This window comes from Streptopelia decaocto (assembly GCF_964273445.1).
Source record: "Streptopelia decaocto genome assembly, chromosome: 1".
Taxonomy (NCBI): Eukaryota; Metazoa; Chordata; class Aves; order Columbiformes; family Columbidae; genus Streptopelia; species Streptopelia decaocto.
In genome coordinates, this window is record NC_138663.1 from 153,025,584 (window position 1) to 153,044,072 (window position 18,489).

At 39.2% G+C, this 18,489-nt stretch overlaps 1 protein-coding gene across 1 annotated transcript in view; it reads left to right on the top strand.

Moving 5' to 3' along the window:
• Positions 1-13,315, top strand: part of EFNB2 (ephrin B2) — a 44,299-nt gene extending 30,984 nt beyond the window's left edge. The window contains exons 3-5 of the mRNA XM_082076321.1: positions 7,608-7,700; positions 8,471-8,584; positions 10,216-13,315. Coding sequence (XP_081932447.1) covers positions 7,608-7,700; positions 8,471-8,584; positions 10,216-10,598 — 590 coding nt within the window. The 3' untranslated portion in view covers positions 10,599-13,315. The remainder of the gene's footprint in view (positions 1-7,607; positions 7,701-8,470; positions 8,585-10,215) is intronic.
• Positions 13,316-18,489: the final 5,174 nt, after the last annotated feature.

The following is an 18,489-nucleotide window of genomic DNA, read 5'->3' on the forward strand; positions in this document are numbered from 1 at the left end:
AGGCTGCTTATCATTAGCAACAATCAGTGTAACCTGAATGCTAACTAATTGCATTAGTTCTGTTCAGCTGAACTGTTAAGCAAAGCTTGCTGTGGTAGTGGGGAAATGTTTCTCCCTATCCATGAGGCTTTTGCCAGTAGTGTGCCGGGAGAAAGGATGAACTTACATAAAATACTTGTTTGTGGTTGGTCAAGTTAACTAGCTAGTAATCTGTTTGAGATGCATACTTTCTGATATACGCTGAATACATCATAATTAGTGGGCTTACATCTGCCACAGTTACTTCAGCACTCACAAATATATAATTTGTTTATGTAAACTAGAAGCAACCCTGTGTGCAGTAGATCATTATCTGACAACATTTCTCAGCGTATGTGAAATATAGAACTGAAATACTTTTACAAATGCTGAACTGTAATGAAAGACTTAAATTGTCATTCTTAGTGATACAGTATTGAGATGTTTTTATTTTTCTTTTAATATATAATCTCTAAATCATTACAAGAGAATTTTGAAAAGGGACACTTGACAGCAGTGAAGCAAGTAGGATTTTGTTGTGGGTGGGTGGATGTTGTGACCTTCTGTAATAGATAATAATTCAGCAAATAGTTGCTGTTTTGTACACTTCAACTGTGGTATTCCTTAACCTAGAGATAAAGTGGTGCTGTTTTTCAAGTGAAAGGCAGCAGAAACCAGTCAGAGCTCACAGCTTCTTGGTAATTTTCCAACTCTGTCTTGCTCACTGTCTCTTTTTCCCTTTATGGAAAGACTTTGTTGACATAAAGGACTTATTTATTTATTTACTTTACACCACCTGTATTCCTGCTGTATGATGCCATGCCTCCCTGGAATTAATAGAATAATTCGGAATGTAGGAAACTTTACAAGAACTCGCTCCCTATTTTGTGCTTGGGCAGCCCTCAGTTGGATGCCATGAGATGCAGGGAGGAAAGTCTATGGATTTCCAGAGGTGTGCTTGGAATTAAAACATTGGTATATACCGAGGTATATTACAGTACAGAGCTGATTTGCTCTGTCTTGCTCATGTCCTCTGCATTGCACACCCCCAAAAAAATTGAAACAGTAATAAAATCTGTCCCTCTCTTAACATATGAATACAAGTGAAGACTTTTATGGGGAATTATATAAAGGACCCTATACCATGAGTCCCATCTAAGTACTACAAGTCATGCCATTCACATTTGGGCAAGATACGTTTTACAGCAGTGGTTAGAAAAGTGAATCACAAAATCTCCCTGCAGAGCCTTTGTCTTCTTCCAGGCAAGAAGAGGCCTGTTTTTTATTTTACTTCATTTCGTTCTGGTTTCAGCTTGGCTGGGGAAGGCATTGCTGCCTACTTGCTGTGCAGAATATAATTTGCGGATCCTGTTTAGATATAAATCCTGAGACATACAACATAGGACTTAATTTAAAAACCAACAAGGATGAGAAGTGGAAAAGAAAAAGGGATATTTCTGGTCCTTTCCTTCACACAGAAGTTTTGCCTCATATGTGGAGGGAGGGGAGAAAAAGACTGGCTTCAAGAGTATTTATGAACACTCCGTAAACTTCAGTTTAAGAAAAAAAAATCGATCTCAATTTGAAGAAATGTATGGAATAAGATCAAGAGAATGAGAGCTCATAAATGTTATTTACATGGAAAAATTCCCCAAATTCTGCTGCCACCTTGACTTTGCAAGTAGGACAAATATAAACCCAAACCTGTTAGAAAAATGCAAAATTATTGGTAAGTGTTTTTTACACATTTTTCATTGCCGTCTCAGTCTCCTATATTGTATTAATTGGGCAAATTAAGCGGGTTTTTAATCTTTTTTATTTAAGATCCTTTCTTTGCCTCACTGGAAAAGTTAGGAGGTGGTTTCGCTGTTCAAGCACAAATTATTAAACAGAGGAGGTCTCCAGTCTGTAGATAGAAACCCAGACGGCACATCGACAGATTCTTAATGCATTGAAATTTTGCGATCCAGGTTTGGGGCCACTGCCAGTTACACTTCAGAAGACAATTTAATTGTTTTAAAAAGTGAAGGTTTCAGTGTCAGTTTCATTTTTTGTCACCACAAGCAAGGGTAAACCGTTAGTTGCTAGTAGTTGAAATTACTATATTTATCTTCTCTCTAAACCGTCTGCAGCTCACCCAACATAGTGTTTGCCAAGCTACCTGTTCTTTCATGAGTGGCTTGAATAATTTTTTTGGGTTGTTTCAGATCTCCATGCAGATCTGGCATTGCTACTAAGTGGGAAAGTGAAAAAAAAAAAAAAAAAGGAGCAGAAAAAAAAGGAATTTAATTTCATTTAATTAAAACACTCTTTCTATTACCTCAGCTCCCTTGTTCTTCATCCCTGGCTGGTCTAGAAACAACCTCCATGTTGTGATCTTGTGATTTGTGGTTTCTCAGTGTGTGATTTTTGGTGTTCTTAAACCTGCCCCATAAATTTAGATAATTTATGGGAAAGAATAATTATTTATTTGATGCTTTACTAAGAGAGTCATTAAAAGGACCAAAAGCAGATGAAAGCAGTCAGAGCACAAACACATGATGCCTGGCCAAAACAGTGTTCTATTACTTAATAAAATAAAAAACCCTCAAAAGCTTTACATGGGCTTAGTAATCCTGCAAGTGCATATGAGATCAAGTGCAGCTTTGCTTTAAGAATAACTTCTTACTACTGTTGGATCTAAAGCTTTTGTGGATTTCTGCTGCTGTTCAGGCTTTTCCATTCCATTTCTAAGCACAGCTGGGGAAAAGTGGAGATGGGTAGGGTTATTTGATTTTATTTAGCTCTAGTTTTGAGAAATGTATTTTATGATGCTGAATTCAAGCAGTATATAAGAAAAAAAATGTGAAAATCACTACTATTGGACAATGCTGAGCTACCCCAAAGAAACCTGTAATTCTTATTTTTCTGTTAACAGATGCACACCAGCAGCAATTAATTCCTGATAACACCATCAATTATTTGTCCTTGATATGTTACCAAATGGCTTGTGTCATCCAGCACACTAAGGGGGGACAAAACCAATTTTGCCCTGACCCATCAGTTGACATCACTCCTTCATTCTTATAGTCTGTGGTTTAATGTCCATTTAGTTTTCACAGGAAAATTAAGCATGACGATCATAATTTCTCTCTTCAGGCATGTAGTCCATCTCGTATTCAAACTCCAGAAATAAATATATTATAAAGTTGTGCCGGTTCAAAGGATGTGACATTTAATTTGCAAGTAGGTAATGTTTTTCATCATCCTAAAACATAAAAGTATGGGTAATAATTGTGGCAGAATTAAGAGGCTGAGATTTTGGTCTGCCTATGTTTTCTTTTAAGTAATTGTGATGGCATTTTTTCATTTTGTAAGTGAAGGAAGTTGAATTTTTGTGACTGTGCCTTCATTTCTAATCTCTTTGTGAATGGAAAGCTATACACAGGCACAAATCCAGCAGCTTAATTCTCCATCTGATTAGAGCAATGTTACCAACCTGATAGGTTGAAAACAGCCAAGATCCATGCAGTGGCTTAGCCTCCTGGGAGGCAGAGTAATAACAATCAAATGAAGACATATTAAAATGTAATATTACTTCCTCTCCATGGGGACTGTATAAGAATCATAGCCAGGAACTATTCTCGTCAGCTGACTCTGTTTCGCTCAGATTCCCTGCCTCTGCATTTATGACTAATGCATTCTGTACAATAAACAACACTTGTGAAGCTAGTGGTTTTTTGTTTGTTTGTTTGTTTTTTGTGTTTTTTGTTTGTTTGTTTTGTTTTTGTTTTTTGTTTGTTTGTTTTATAATTTCTATATTTCAAACAGGGGAAGGCAGAGCCGAAATGAAATTCTTTGGTCTGAGTAATTTCATTTCCTCTTGTGTAAGGGATATGACATGTTACGGCAGTGTTTTACAAAACTGAAAATGTGTATTAATTTCTCCAAAGTAAGTACATGTCTTAACTGTAATTTCATAGGAAGTTGTGCTTTTTATCTGAAGGTTGAAAACCCAAACTTATATTCCTTATAAAATGGCAGCTGCTGATGTATTCAAGGAATGCAGACATGCAGTGCTTATACAGAGCTCAAACATAATTTTTGGCCGACTACTGTAAACGTTGCCTATAAATTATTATGATTTTGTTAGAAAGTCCTAAAATTACCAGGGATTTTAGGGCAATTATATGTGTTTATTTGTAGGTGTGGATAAACTGTTGACTGAATAATTTAGTGCATTTTTGACTGTAATTATCAGTTTTGCAATTGACACCAGTAGAACAGGACAGGTCTCAGAAAATCAGAGGTACCTATCCATCAAAAAATTTAAAAATATTTTGCTACCTGTCTAGCAACATTGTTCTTTCTTTTCGTTTCCTGTGTGTTGCTGTATTAATACAAAGTGAAGTGTGGGATCCTGAGAACATTTTAATACTCATGAGAAACTTTATATTAATCATTAATTATGTTTATTAATGTTAATATTGAAGTAGTATCTAGTTTTCTTAGCACAGGGACATGCGTTAATGTGTGAATAATTGCCTCTAAGATATATTCATGTTTAGAGCTAAATACTATTTTAAATGTATATAAGAATAAAATGAATGGAAGGTCTAAATTTCGGTCATAGAAACACACTAGAGAGTAGCATTTCCATTTTAGATGGAAAGAATCTGTGTTACATTTCTGTGATTATACCCAAAATTCTTTGTCGCAGACACTTTTTGTTTTTGAAATATCCTTTCAGTGTGAGCGGAGCTCCAGGTACAGGGTCACGTTCCTGCAGAAATGTGGGTGCAGTGGAGTAACTTGTACGATAATGAGTATAATTTTCGTTTGAAGATCAGTATAGAAGGGTAGTGGCAAGTGGTTGAGGAACATTTTGTACTCCCTTGTTTGACTTCTGCAAGTAAACTGTCAAGGGGCATTAGCAGTATGAAACTGTGTTTTCTCTGATGTCGAAGATTACTTCTTTTTCTTCATGCAGCTTTTCAAAGCTTGAAACGATATGTGTTTAAAACTACCCACTTTCTTCCTGGTACACCAGGGATATGTGAGGTTATATTTCGATAGTCTTAATGAATTTTGAAAAATAATTTCCTCCAGTGGCCTTGGGTAATTGTCGGTTTAATTACAGGGAGAAGCTGAGTTGGAAACTTTGCTTTGTCACTGAAATGCTCCTCTTTGAAAATTCCCCATTCCTGGGGATGTAGCACTCTCTACTCTGAGCTATAACGTAGGCTTTCCAAAATCCCCTTGAAGAACTGTGGAAAAAGTGAATACTTCTGCAAATTCATTCATCTGACATCAAAGCTATGAAAGCATTCTTTTAGCAAGCAAGTGAGGCAGATTGCACTCGCGTAGGCATACAACCAGACTCATTGTACGTTTGGGCTTCCCCGTTTGGAAACTGTGTTTGAAGTAATTTTGCATTATTTTTGCCGTCTTACTTTCTTATTCTGTACTGAGGTCAGACTGCATCCTCTGCATCTTATTGAGGTCTCCTGCTCTGTGGGTTAAATGGATAGGCCTTTAAAGAATAAAAAAAAGCATTGATGTTCAGAAGCAGCAGCACTCTATTCAATTAAAATCAAGTAGAAGGTGTTTAAGGAGATGTGAGCACCCATTGCCTCTATTAAAAAGCAGAAACCACAAGACAAAGTCAGTGTTTGTTAGTTGTACTTTCAGTTGATGCTCAGCTTTGGTATTTCTATTTACTGCTTTTTTTTTTTCCCTTGTCCTTGTGCTGGTACATTGGCAAATAGGTCATAAAAAACACTTTCAGCAAAGACACATTTGATTTATGTCCAGAACTTGTTCTTAGTATTGATTTTTTTTCCCTCTGGAAAGAAAAAAAAAAATCCTAAAGAAAACAAACCTATATGTCTCCATTATTTTCAGAGCCTGGCAATGCAGTGGCACATTTCAGATCAGCTTTTATCTTAAATTACTCATTCTGCTCTTTTATATTTTAAAAAGTCTTTTTTTTGCAAGTTGGAAAAAAAAAAAAAGTAGTTGCACGAATGGCCATTGTCATGTTTTTACAGGGGGAGGGAACAAGAGGAGGATCTGGGAGGGACCACATATGAGGAGAAGGGAATTTTAGGAAAAGAAAGCACAATTTGGGAAGTTTGTAGGGTGGCTGTAATTCGAGTTAGTCACAAAAGAGGCAGAAGTGGAACAAAAACAAGAAGCAGATCAAAGGCTAGGAAGCAGGGTTCAAAAGTATGGGGTTTATATCTTTACAGCTAGAGAGAAGATTAGAGCAAGAAAAATACTGCCGTGGGGCTAGGAAGACATTGTGAAGGAAAAAGGAAATATACATCGGCTGCATTTGAAAGAAAATCCCCAGAGAAGGTGAAAGAGAAGGAGCGAGAATTAAAAACAAAGGTCCGAACAGTGTGACGTCCTGGTTGAATTAGATCCCAAGCTGAAAGGAGAGGGGCAGATGCAGGAAAGTGCTGCTTAAGCAGTTCTCCATGGCCATGACAAGCAGCGAGCTCCGTTATCTCCTATTTTCTATTTGTTTTCTCCAGCTGGTGGCCTGGTGCATGTACATACACCTGCTCACACCTGCATTTTGGCCCTTAGATAAACAGCTCCAAGAAATGATGATGAAATTTGTACCCCCAGCACAACCGGGGTGGGAAGACCCCCCATGCATTCCCGAAATAACAAAGGTGGACATGCCTGCTTTGCCACCATGGCCAGTTCCCAGCGTGATGCTGGGTGACAGTGATGCCCAGGGCTGAGGAGCTGCCGAATGGTTTTCCAGCAGCTGTTGGGGGTTTGCAAGCAACAGCTGGCTCGCGTGAAAACAGCGATGCACCCCTAGACCATGACTCAACATTTTGGATTCTCCAAGGGAGTTGTACTTCGTGCTCAAATCGCGTGGCAGTGTCGGCTTGCAACGGGGTTGTGTGGTTCCAGGCAGCGCCTAGATAAGCGAGAACAATATAAACGCAGCCTTTTGTTTGTACGAGCTAAAAGGTTTCCGTGAGAATAGAGCGTATTCCCCCCCACCACCCACCCCCGCGGAGGCTCCTCAATGCTGAGAAAAGTGAGATTGTACTTTAAAATATTAAATGGTTTTCCAATCAGTGCAGAATCTCAGCTTTCACCTGGGTCTTTTGTACGCGTTCACTTCTTCCAGCAGGAGATTTGTAATAGAGGAAGCAGGTGTAATGTGGTGATTATAAAGATATTGTTGGGGAAAAGAAAAAAAAAAAAGGTGAATTTTCAGTGCTTTGCTCCTCTGAGCCTGCCAAGGCTTCCTTTTCAGCTGACTCCATCACCTTTTAGCTAGGTGTTGTGTTTTCATCCAAGTCACTCAGTCAATTATGCATAGAAAAAAAGGTTGCTGGGGAAATTTGAAACCTCGATAACACATTCCTCCATTTGTATATATTGTATGGATTACCAGTGTATTCATTCCTTTGGCTTTCAACATTTCACAACTTTCCATAGGTCAGCCCAAGCAACAAGTACAGGTCCTGGTAGATTGAAAGATTTCTGCTTTCAGACATTCATATTCACATCACTTTGCCTGTTGATTTCCTGATTTTTATTTATTTTTATTTATTTATTTTTCTTTTATTTTTAATCAGCAACATCAAATGGGTCTTTGGAGGGCCTGGATAACCAGGAGGGAGGGGTGTGCCAGACAAAAACCATGAAGATCCTCATGAAAGTTGGACAAGGTAAAGACCATCTGCTATTTCATGAAATCACTTTGATCAGTCTAAGTGTCTTTTTAGTTTCCAGGCTTCTTTTAGCAGTCTAGAGCAGAGAGCTGACCGAATCTAGTGTAGTCATTCCTCCCTTATAGTCTAAAAGCAAAGCCTATTTTCTCTTCTTCAGCTACCGACAGGTTTCTACAGCAGGAGGGTTAGTTGTAACAAGATCTATTCATTGGAGAGATCCCTGGAAGGAAAGGCCACCTGGGAGTAGTGTGTTTCAGTCATTTTTTTTTTTAATTTTTTATTTTAAAAACAAAAGCCACAACTCTGCTGTTCAAAATTATTTAAAATACATGAAAGGAGGGAAGCTAATATTTCTATAGTTTGCTTGTTATGAATTCTGATTACAGTGAGGTTTTTGTTCATTGTCTCTTTTCACATATAGATAACCTATTGTGCAGGAAGAAAGAATTATTCTTCTAAGTAGAAGTTGGTTTAGTAGTCAATCAGCTTCCTCAGTTAAACTGAAATGTCATCTGCAAAGCTTTTCTTGCCAATTACAGGAGTCCCTATAGTTTCTGCAGATGGCCTCACAATTTAAACCTCTGAAATAACTAATATAACCATTTTGCTTTAAAAGGAAAATTACGTACTTATGTCTCCCAGACCTTTGCATAAAGATTCTTCTGTTCAAAGCCATTCATGTCTCACGAGGTACCTAGAGCCGGCTCACGAGGCTCCTTCATACCATCAAGCGCCAAAGCTGCATGACTCGTCTTTCTCTCCCCCAGATCCCAACTCAGCGGGGCTGCCCCGGCACACGGATCCCACCAGGCGCCCCGAGCAGGAAGCTGGCACCAACGGGAAGAGTTCCACCACCAGCCCTTTCGTGAAGGACCACTCAGGTAGGTGTGGTGCTGCTCGCCCCTGGGACAGGGCTCTGGTGGAGTCTCCTCCTTTGTCCCCAAACGCATTTTATTTTACCATTAAACTGCCAGAAGAACGAATGTTTTCGAACAGAGATGAAGCAAAAGCCAGTTCTGATGCTCCAGTGGATAGAGACTGGGAGCTGCAAGTTTTGGCAACAGCTGCTCTCTCCCCTCTTACACTCTGCAGTAGAAGTTAATTACATCTTGTGAGAATATCACTCATTTACAGGAAAGTTTTTGGATAGGACATTCGCTAAGCAGCTTTACGATGGTAAATGCTGCCTTACATTTAGTACTCTGGCAGATGAACGAGTCTTTCTGTCTTTCTCTTCCCGTATAACACATTACCAAGTGGTTCTTGACAGCCATTTATAAAGTTTATTTCAAAGCATCTATAATTAATGTCTTGATCTTCTAACTGACCATATAAAGTCTACACATGAATGGTTGGTCTTTCACTAAATTTAAAGCTGTTGTTCTTTTTTGTTGTTTTTTAAATATCCAAACATGATAAATAGCTGGTTCCAAAAAAATATCTTGAGGGTGCATTTCAGACATCAGGTGAACAAAGAATAAAACTAACTGTTAAGACCCAAGGTCTCTAGAAAAAAAATACAGTGAATGCTGGAAAGCAGAACTTGCTGACATTTGATTCTAGGGTTCCTGAAAATGGCTGCAAGTTTTCCTTTCTAGCTTTGTCATTAGTTACTGGACTAATTAATCTTTGATATGGCAGTCGCTGGGCAGGCTTTAGCCATCTCCTGTGGAGGTTCCAGTAGGAAAAGTTCAGTTATGTGGATGAAGCATCCGCAGCATTCTTCCTTCCACGTTTGAGCGAGCATCAAGAGAGAAAAGGCGGTTCAAATTTTCAAGTGAGAAAGTGTCAAACGAGTGCTTATTTAATTTTCTAATTTTCGTGACACATAACTTGACAGTGGGATGGCACCAAATATTCAACATGCGGTTCAGCCCGTAAGCTTTTCCTGAATGCCAAATACATTGTGTTGTTTAATTTTTAGTAAACATAAGCTCATACGAACAGGTACATGCCATAGCCATTTTGCCTGTCTCCCACACTGCCTCAAGCTCATTCGTTTCATGTGCAAGCAGAACAAGTCCACCTAAAGCGGCACTAAGAGGATGGATTAACTTAAATCGATATGCAAAAGATAAAATAGCAGAAGAACAGTGTGACACTGAACGGTACCAGTTGTCCTGAGAATTGTCATTTCCCTGTGCTATTTTCCCCTCACAGTCCTATCCCACCCCTCTCTGCTGCCCGGGGCTGGCCAGCATCTGTTAAAAGATGCAGAGTGCATCAAAGGCTGCCTTGTCAGTGCCAGTCCTCACCGCTGATGGATGATGATGTATGAAACAGGGTGATTTGGGAGCAGCACAAAAGTGAGACCAACAGACACAAAGTCTTGTTTAATATTGATTGCTGACTTCGGCTGTTTGCATTTAGCTATCTAAAAGGGTAATTGGTTTGTCAAAGTTTAGCTGTCAGTTAATTCTTCCAGTCTTGCTTACTCTACACATTTTTAAGCAGCGTAAATGGGTGGCAGGATGGCAATAACTTTTGTCTGTTTTATTTCTGTTCTTTCCAGGGTCTAGCACAGATGGCAGTAAGGCTGGGCATTCCAGTATACTGGGTTCAGAGGTGGCCTTATTTGCAGGGATTGCATCAGGGTGCATCATTTTCATCGTCATCATCATCACTTTGGTGGTTCTTTTGTTGAAGTACCGGAGAAGACACAGGAAGCATTCCCCACAACACACGACAACTCTCTCACTTAGTACGTTAGCCACCCCAAAACGCAGTGGCAACAACAATGGTTCTGAGCCCAGTGACATTATCATTCCTCTCAGGACTGCAGACAGTGTCTTTTGCCCCCACTATGAAAAGGTCAGTGGCGACTATGGACATCCAGTGTACATAGTTCAAGAGATGCCTCCTCAGAGTCCAGCAAACATTTATTACAAGGTCTGAGAAACACACAACCAGCTCTGTGGTACCGTGGAGTCGTAGAGGAAACTCACTGGTCAAATGCTTTCTGTTGGGGTTTGTGATGACGCCTTGTGCGCTGGCATTGACTCAAGCACGGGGGGGAGAAGGCGACAGCTCTTTCTCTGGGAGCCGACGCGAGCTGGACAGCTTACCTAGTCTGTAGAATTCCTATCTTGGTGAATGAGTATTCACGAAAAGCTGGAAGACTTTTACGTAGAAGATGCCCATTCTGATTGCTGTACTCTTGTTACATTCATCGTCCTCAAAGCCATGTGCTGTGGGCCTTCGGGCATGTACAGAAGCCAAGGGAAGATGGAGTGATCCGTGGATGTTAATAGCTCCAGGCATCCTGGGAAGGTGCTCTAGGATATATCAAGCTTGAAATGCAATCTTGTGACTTTTGTGTTTCTCTTTCAGTGCATACTGGATTTGTCACACAGACCTTGGTGTCTAAGTAAGACTTGTTAAAGTTCTCTTGCTTTTAGTCTGTCACTGTTCCATTTGTTTCTGTTTTCCGGGCTTCTGCCATCCTTCACATAAGATTTCCTTTCACTCCACCTCCTGAATCACTAATGGAACATTAATGTTTGGAGATGCGTGCTCCATCCATCTGCTATAGCAGCCTCACTCGAATGGGTAATGCAGTTATAGAAATTGTGTTTGATAGTAAGGAGCCTTCCAGCCAAAAAGTTAGGCTGTCAACAAAGTCAAGAGCAGGACTGGGTGGTGGAGGGAAGGGCTGACTGCAGTTGCGATTGAATACTGCTGCCTCAAAATAGGAGCTGGGAAGAAAAAAAAAAAAGAAAAATAAAAAAACAACAACAAAAAACATTTAGGTAGCACAGCACTTTGTTATGCTAAGTTTTAAGAGGCAAGTAGGAGACACGATAACACGCGCAGTGGATTAGGGCTGCATTTGAAGGAATTCACGGTTATCAAATACCAGTGTGCAGAAAAAATAGATTACCTTCAATACAGTAGAACAAAGGGGTATTGTTAGTGAGTGAATAAGCTTGGAGAGGACAAGACAATAGCAGGCCGCTGAGGATATATTAGGGCAGGGCTGTCGTGGTACTGGCAATAAAATATACAGCTTTGTAGCTGTAGCGAAAAGGTAGTCTGCTTTGGGTGACTTTTAAGCAGACTCAGCTGCTATGCTATCGCATTATACTGAATACAGGGAAAGCATTTAAGAAAATAGCAGAGAGCCAAATCTGACCAAGATGATTATAAGCCAACAGGTCAAATGAGCTGTAATTCTATCACTGGTAAAGCTGTGGGGAAAATAAACAAAAAAAACAAAAAACAACCTTTCTCATCTCTAAAAGCAAACCAGAATTTTTTTCTGACTGAGCCTGTTGACACTTTGGTTTATTGTAGTGCTGTCCCTGCACAGTGTGTGTAGGTACTGTGACTGACACAGCCGTTCTTTGGTGCTCTGTGGCAAAGTTAAAGCACATGTGGCAAACCTCTTGCAGTCCATAAGAATAAAATAAATTATGACACTGAGATGGAGAAGGAAGATACGTCTTATTTATAATAGGTGTATAGAACACAAGGGATATAAAGTGAGAGTTTTTATTTCATTCAGTCTTTCTTTCTTGTTTTGGTTTCCTTTTTTACTAATATATATTTTGAGATTGCACAGAATCTACACCAGAAGATGTGAAATTCATTTGTGGCAATTAAATAGTCTTAACTTGTCATCATTTTACATACATATGCGTGTGTGTATGTATGTATATACATGCACATATATATACACACACTTTTTTTTTTTTAAATAAACTGCTTCTGGGAAAATCATCAGCCATTCAAAAATAAGAATAGGAGCATATATTAAAAAAAAATCCAAAGCATCTCAGATGAGAAAACTGGGAAATATAAGGCCCGAAATGTCAGGAGCTTAACGTTACTGTATAACGTATTTAACAATGACAAGGTGTGCCGGCATTTATTTTCTGTGTTGTGTTTTCCCTTGCCTTACAGGCTGATGTGTTCTGTAAATTCTGTTGAGGTTCGTAGAGGGGGATTTCAGGTTAAAGTTTTCTCTTTAGCATGGCTATTCCCCTAAAGCTCCCACCCTGGGGAGGAAATAAAAAAACTCTACTTTTATATCTGCTATGCAAATAGACATTTCTAACATAGTCATGTTACTATGGTAACACTTTGCTTTCTGATTTGGAAAGAAAATGTAGCAACAGCGTTTTAGGTTCTCAGACCTCTGGTGAGCACCTGCAAGAAAAAAAAACAAAAAAAAGAAAAAACTCTGTCAGAGAAATGATCACTTTCTCTGTTTCCCGAACCTGAAAATGATGTTGGGATGTTGGTCCAAAAGAAAGAAACAAAACAAAAAAAATCCCAACCCATGGTTCTGTGGAAGGTTACCATGGTGACTAACTACAGTACATATGTAATTCTTTTCAACAACCCTTCCTTTCTGTGAATCCATCCATACAAGGTTCTCTTGTAAGTCATTAAGATTTTATTTTGGGGGAGGGGGAAGAAAGGAAAAGATGGGTTTACTGAAACTGATTTTTATTAAATCAAATATATGTTTCATCAGTTGGCTACATTCTAGTTATGTACTAAACTGTGAAAAAAAAATCAGACGAATTGCTCAAGAGCAACCTGCAACCAATTGAAAAAAAAAAATGTACTGTGCGTCTGTTTTGTGTCTGGTGCAGAATTATGACAATCTACCAACTGTTCCTTTATTTGACGTTGGTCCAGCTTTGAAAAGTTACTGTAAATGCCTTGCTTGTGTGATCATCCCTAGTCACCCGACTTGGAATTTGCACCATCATGTCTAAGTGAAGATGCTGTAAATAGGTTCAGATTTACTGTATATGGATTTGGGGTGTTACAGTAGCCTTATTCACCTTTTTAAATAATAAAAAAAAAATCACATGAAAACAAGACAAAAATGGCTTTTCTTAACCAGATTGTGTATATAGAGCAATGTTGGTTTTTTATAAAGTCTGAGCAAGATGTTTTGTATAAAATTTGAATTTTGCAATGTATTTAGCTACAGCTTGTTTAAAGGCAGTGTCATTCCCCTTTGCACTGTATTGAGGAAAAAAATGGTATAAAAGGTTGCCAAATTGCCGCATATTTGTGCTGAAATTGTGTACCATGAATATTTATTTAAATTTTTTTTTGTCCAGTTTGTAAGTAACACAGTATTATGCTTGAGTTATAAATAATTTCTTTTTTGTTTTGTTTTGTTTTGTTGTTTGTTTGTTTTGTTCTGTTTAAAACTAGCCGGTCATAAGTTTGAAATCAGCTTTAGTTCCACATTGCAATTAGTTCCCAGAAAATGAAAATTATGAAAATCACATTCCACGTCTGTTTCAAACTGAATTTGTTCTTAAAAAATAAAATATTTTTTTCCTATGGAAACCTTGCCTTCTAAGTATTTTTTCTTCCTTTGTTTTGTCCTTTTTTTTCTTTCTTAGAAGATTAAAATAAACAAGAAAGCCGCCAAACCTGCCTCCTTCCTTCCCTCTCTCCTTCTCTCCCTTCCTCCTTCTCTTCCTTCCTCCTTACCTCCATTTCTCCTTCCCTTCTTTTTCTCCCCCCCTCCGCAATCTTTCCACCTTGATTGGTAGTGCTTTATAGGAAAGAAAAACACTTTTATGGTAAAGAAATACCTTATAATACACTGACTTCTGTTAACCTGCTTCTTTCCCAGACTTTCTCTTACATATATCAGCAGATTTTAAAAAGCACATGGGGGTGTTATGCCCTTGGAGGTCAGTGAGCTTCAGTCAGGTGCAGCAACCAGGTTGCCTGGATGATCTGAGAGGTGAGATTATAGCCATAGAAATAATTCCCAGACAGTATGGAGTAGATTTATACTGGGGCAGAGCCAGAGAAAAAACAAAACAAAACAAAACAAAACTGAAGCCTTCTGGGTGGTGCTGCTGTTGCTGCTGCTCCTGCAGAGGGGGAGCAGCAAGCCTGGGGTTGTGAGCCTGAGCAAGAAGGGGCAGGAGGTGGAAGGCATCAGGAGGTAGCAAAGGATTAGAAATGCTGCAAAGTCAAAACATCTTTGCATGGTTCTTTCCATGGGGCCACATATCCTGTCCCTGCTTTACTGCACCTTAAATTCAGGGAGATGGGGGCCAACGTGTGCAAGTGACACAAGCCTTAATACAAGATCTGTGCTTATGTTGCTCTAATTTTCACTAGGATAAGCAATTCTCTCATTTAATAATACCTTCATTTTTTGTTTTACAAAGGCTGATCACCCTGAAAGTGAAGCAACTTTCAGTTTGTTAGCAGCACATAAATGGTGTGATCAGCTATGGAGTAACAGGTGGGAAGGTCTATAGAGGGGAAAGATGCATTTGTCACTTTACAACAGATGCCAATTTGTCATAGAGTTCTCATTGAAGAAAGGCAGCTAGTATTCATAGTATTGGTCACGCAATTCCCAGTTGTCAAATTATTTTTTAAATTTCTGAATAATCAGGGAAAAAAAGACTGTATAGAAAAGGCACTGTATGTGTTGCAATGGCACAAGTATTCTGAAACCACACCTAGCCCCAGAGACAGTAGAACACTTGGGCTAGCATGGCTCCTTGCTGAAGGAGCTCACTATATAGGCCCAGTTTATAGAATCTATGCTGGAAGTTGAGCTTATAGTGAAAGTCACACAGTGTCACTCAGGTTCACCTCCTGAGTCTGCTACAGATGTCCTTGGGAGAGTTACCTGGTCCAGCAGAAGGCTTGAGCGCCCATGGTGGAGCCTGTGAGCATCCACTGTCTTCTCAGGTAAATCACTGGGGCCTAATCCTCCATTTAGGGCTGCAAATCACTTCAGAGGAGGTAGGTAGTCCTCCGTACTCAGAAGCACACTCATACTCAGCTGGATTGAGGCTTCACTTCCTGCTTCATGCTTGCCAGGGGGAATTTCACATGCTCATCTTGATGGGTTGTCATGAGGATCCCCACATCAGTAATGGCTGTGAGGTGCTCAGGTCTGGTCTATGCTAAAAGCTTGTCTGATAGAACCATCTGTTAGAGTTGTGACTCTAGCTTAGATAAGACTAAAGCTATGGTTTTTATTTTAGGCCTTGGTAAATACAGGAAGATGGTGATAAAATTAATTCAATAGTGTCAAGTTTACACGGCATTTTCATTTCTGTGTCTCTTTTTTTCCATTTATGATAAACATATACATATATATATTTATAACTAGCATGTATAGCAACACCCACACACACCTATTTGTGCCACTGTTTTTGCAACAAAGGAAAAGCAGCGTTGTTATGAATGGTGTCTCCACTGGGGGGGGGAAAAATGGTTGCCAGTGTAACTGTATGTGTATAGTTATGCCTGGGGACAAAGTTACTAGGAGAGGACCTTGCACACATACATTCACCAACATAACTGAACCATCACTGAGTCTGCGTTTGGCAAATGATACATGCCTTAGACATTCAGCATCAAGTCATTGACTTATAACCCATCTTTTATAACTTGCAGAAGAAAAAAGAAATCATACTTGCATTTTGCACTGCTGCTGACGCTGCACTATTAATTATCAAACAAGCACAAAATCAGAATTTACTGCCTTTATTACAAAACTGGTTTCTTGGCAAGAACTAGTCCAAGTCAATAGGCTCCACTAAGTGGAAAATAAAATTGTAATTCACAGTTGTTAGCCATCTAGAGTGGAATAAGGATCTGTTACATAAAATAGTGCCTCACAAAATAAGCATAACAATGTTACTGCTTAGGTTTTAAAATGTTATACCTCTTTCTTTAGCCTTTCTCTTTAGCTTTGCTGTGATGCATTGATCAAATGTGCACTCAGTCAGCAGCATGCTCATTTTATTTCTATAGGCACTGTAAATTTTATTTTTGCAGAAAAGCTTAAAATTGTGTAGCAGTGAGCAAATAAAAGAAAATGAAACTTGGTCTTTCTAAGAGACACTCTTTGTCTTCATAGTCCCAATAGAAATTTTGGTGGAGAAAAAGCCCAGAGTTTAAAAACACCAAACATACTCATTATACAGTTAGCATGTCATTACATGAAGCACCAAATCAGAAATCAACTAATATTTGTTTTGGAAAAAGATGACTGTTGGAGGATATACCACAGTGTATTCATGATTGTGCCATCCGTAATCCGAATGGTGCTGGATTCAGTTGACTGAGCTATCAGCTGTGAAATAAAATAATATCTTTCACATGACTCATGGAAATACTTTGATGCTTAATTGAAGTATAATGCAACCCATAGGAGTTACCCTGCAGATAGTATCATGGGGCTGATGGTGGAACTGGGGCTCCTGTTGGATGTAGCGCACAGATTATATCCTTGCCTGTGCCTGGATCTGCCGATGATGACAGATGAGGTGCTGGCAAACAGGGACTGGTGAGTCTTGCAAAACAGGGGCAAGAGCCTGCCCATGTGTGGTGAGGATGAGGAGGGGCAGCTGCAGGTGGCTGCTCCTAGAGGAAGGTCTGTGGAGCAGAAGGAGGAGGAGGATTGAAGAGGGAAGGGATGTGAGAGGGCAACAACATCGCTTGCCAAGGAGGAAGCTTGGGGACAACTGTAATAACAAAATTTCGGGGAGAAATCAGACCAAGATGAGAGGGTCAGCTGTGGAGGGAGTTAGAGAGACAGTACTCACAGCTCTAAAGGCTTCAGTGGAACACAGGTAATAGCAAGCAGAAGAGAAATGTTGGCAGATGAAAGGCAACTAAGTGTAATATTCGATAAGTGGTGGCTGTTGTTTCGAGTGGGTGAGGAAATCAGGCCAGATTGTTTTGCTATACACTGAGAGGAGAAAGACCCTATGTGGGATGGAGAACCAAGACCAGAACTCAGTGTTTTCTGCAAGCCAAGATATTTTGAAAAAGGGATCAAAGATCTGCAAGAATTGAATAACTGTAGGACTATTTTAAGTCTAAATAGCAGAGAACCTTGTGCATAGCTGTCATAACCTCTGGAACAGGACTTGTGCATTGACAGACCCTCATATGCTTAGGCTGCTGAAGAAGTGTAATTAATTTAATAATATGAAAAATCCATTGAGGATGGGAGAATGTTCCTTCTAGATCAGACCTTCAGTGGATATAAATTAGCATAGCTCAGTTTGATATCTGATCCTGCTTATCACACTTCTCAACTGCAGATGCATAAGCAATACTCATACAGATTTTATTATACCTCTTAGCTATGAGAAAGTGCTTTATAAGAGTGTTGTCCTGAATATTATAAAGACTGTACTCAAAAACATACCAACAATGACATGCTTTTATAAGACTGCTATTAAATGCCATAAAAAAATGTAATTTGTATTTTATTGAACATCTTCAGCAATTTGCTGTACCTCTTCATTAAAGTAGGTTGGATTACTAGAAAATGTGTAATAAAAATCGTTCACATTTTGATGTGTGTTTTTGTCCCCTCTTCTAATGTTAAAACTCATTCCTTCTTACTCCTGCATTCAATTCCATTCCATATGTATAACTGGCAGGTCAGCTGTCCGCTGTTGTTACATTAACTGTTCATCCCCACATGCCATATTCCCAGTGTTTCCAAATCTCATAATTAGATGAAAATACCGAATGTTGGCTTTCTTTAAACTCAGCTGTTGGAAGTATATGATCACTTGAAAAAATCAGTGATTATTCAGAAGCAATAGCATTTTAACCTTGAGGAATACTGAAGGATGTGAGACCACAAGGCAGAAGATGCAAAAGAATCTGCGTGTGACTGTGAAAAATCTCAAGATTTGTGGAAACCCAAATGATAATGCAAGGTTTCAAAATAGTTGCATGTGCTGCCTTTGCTTCACACTCTTTCCTTCATTATGTGCTGTGTTTTCTTTTTGTAAATAACCAGCAAAGCACA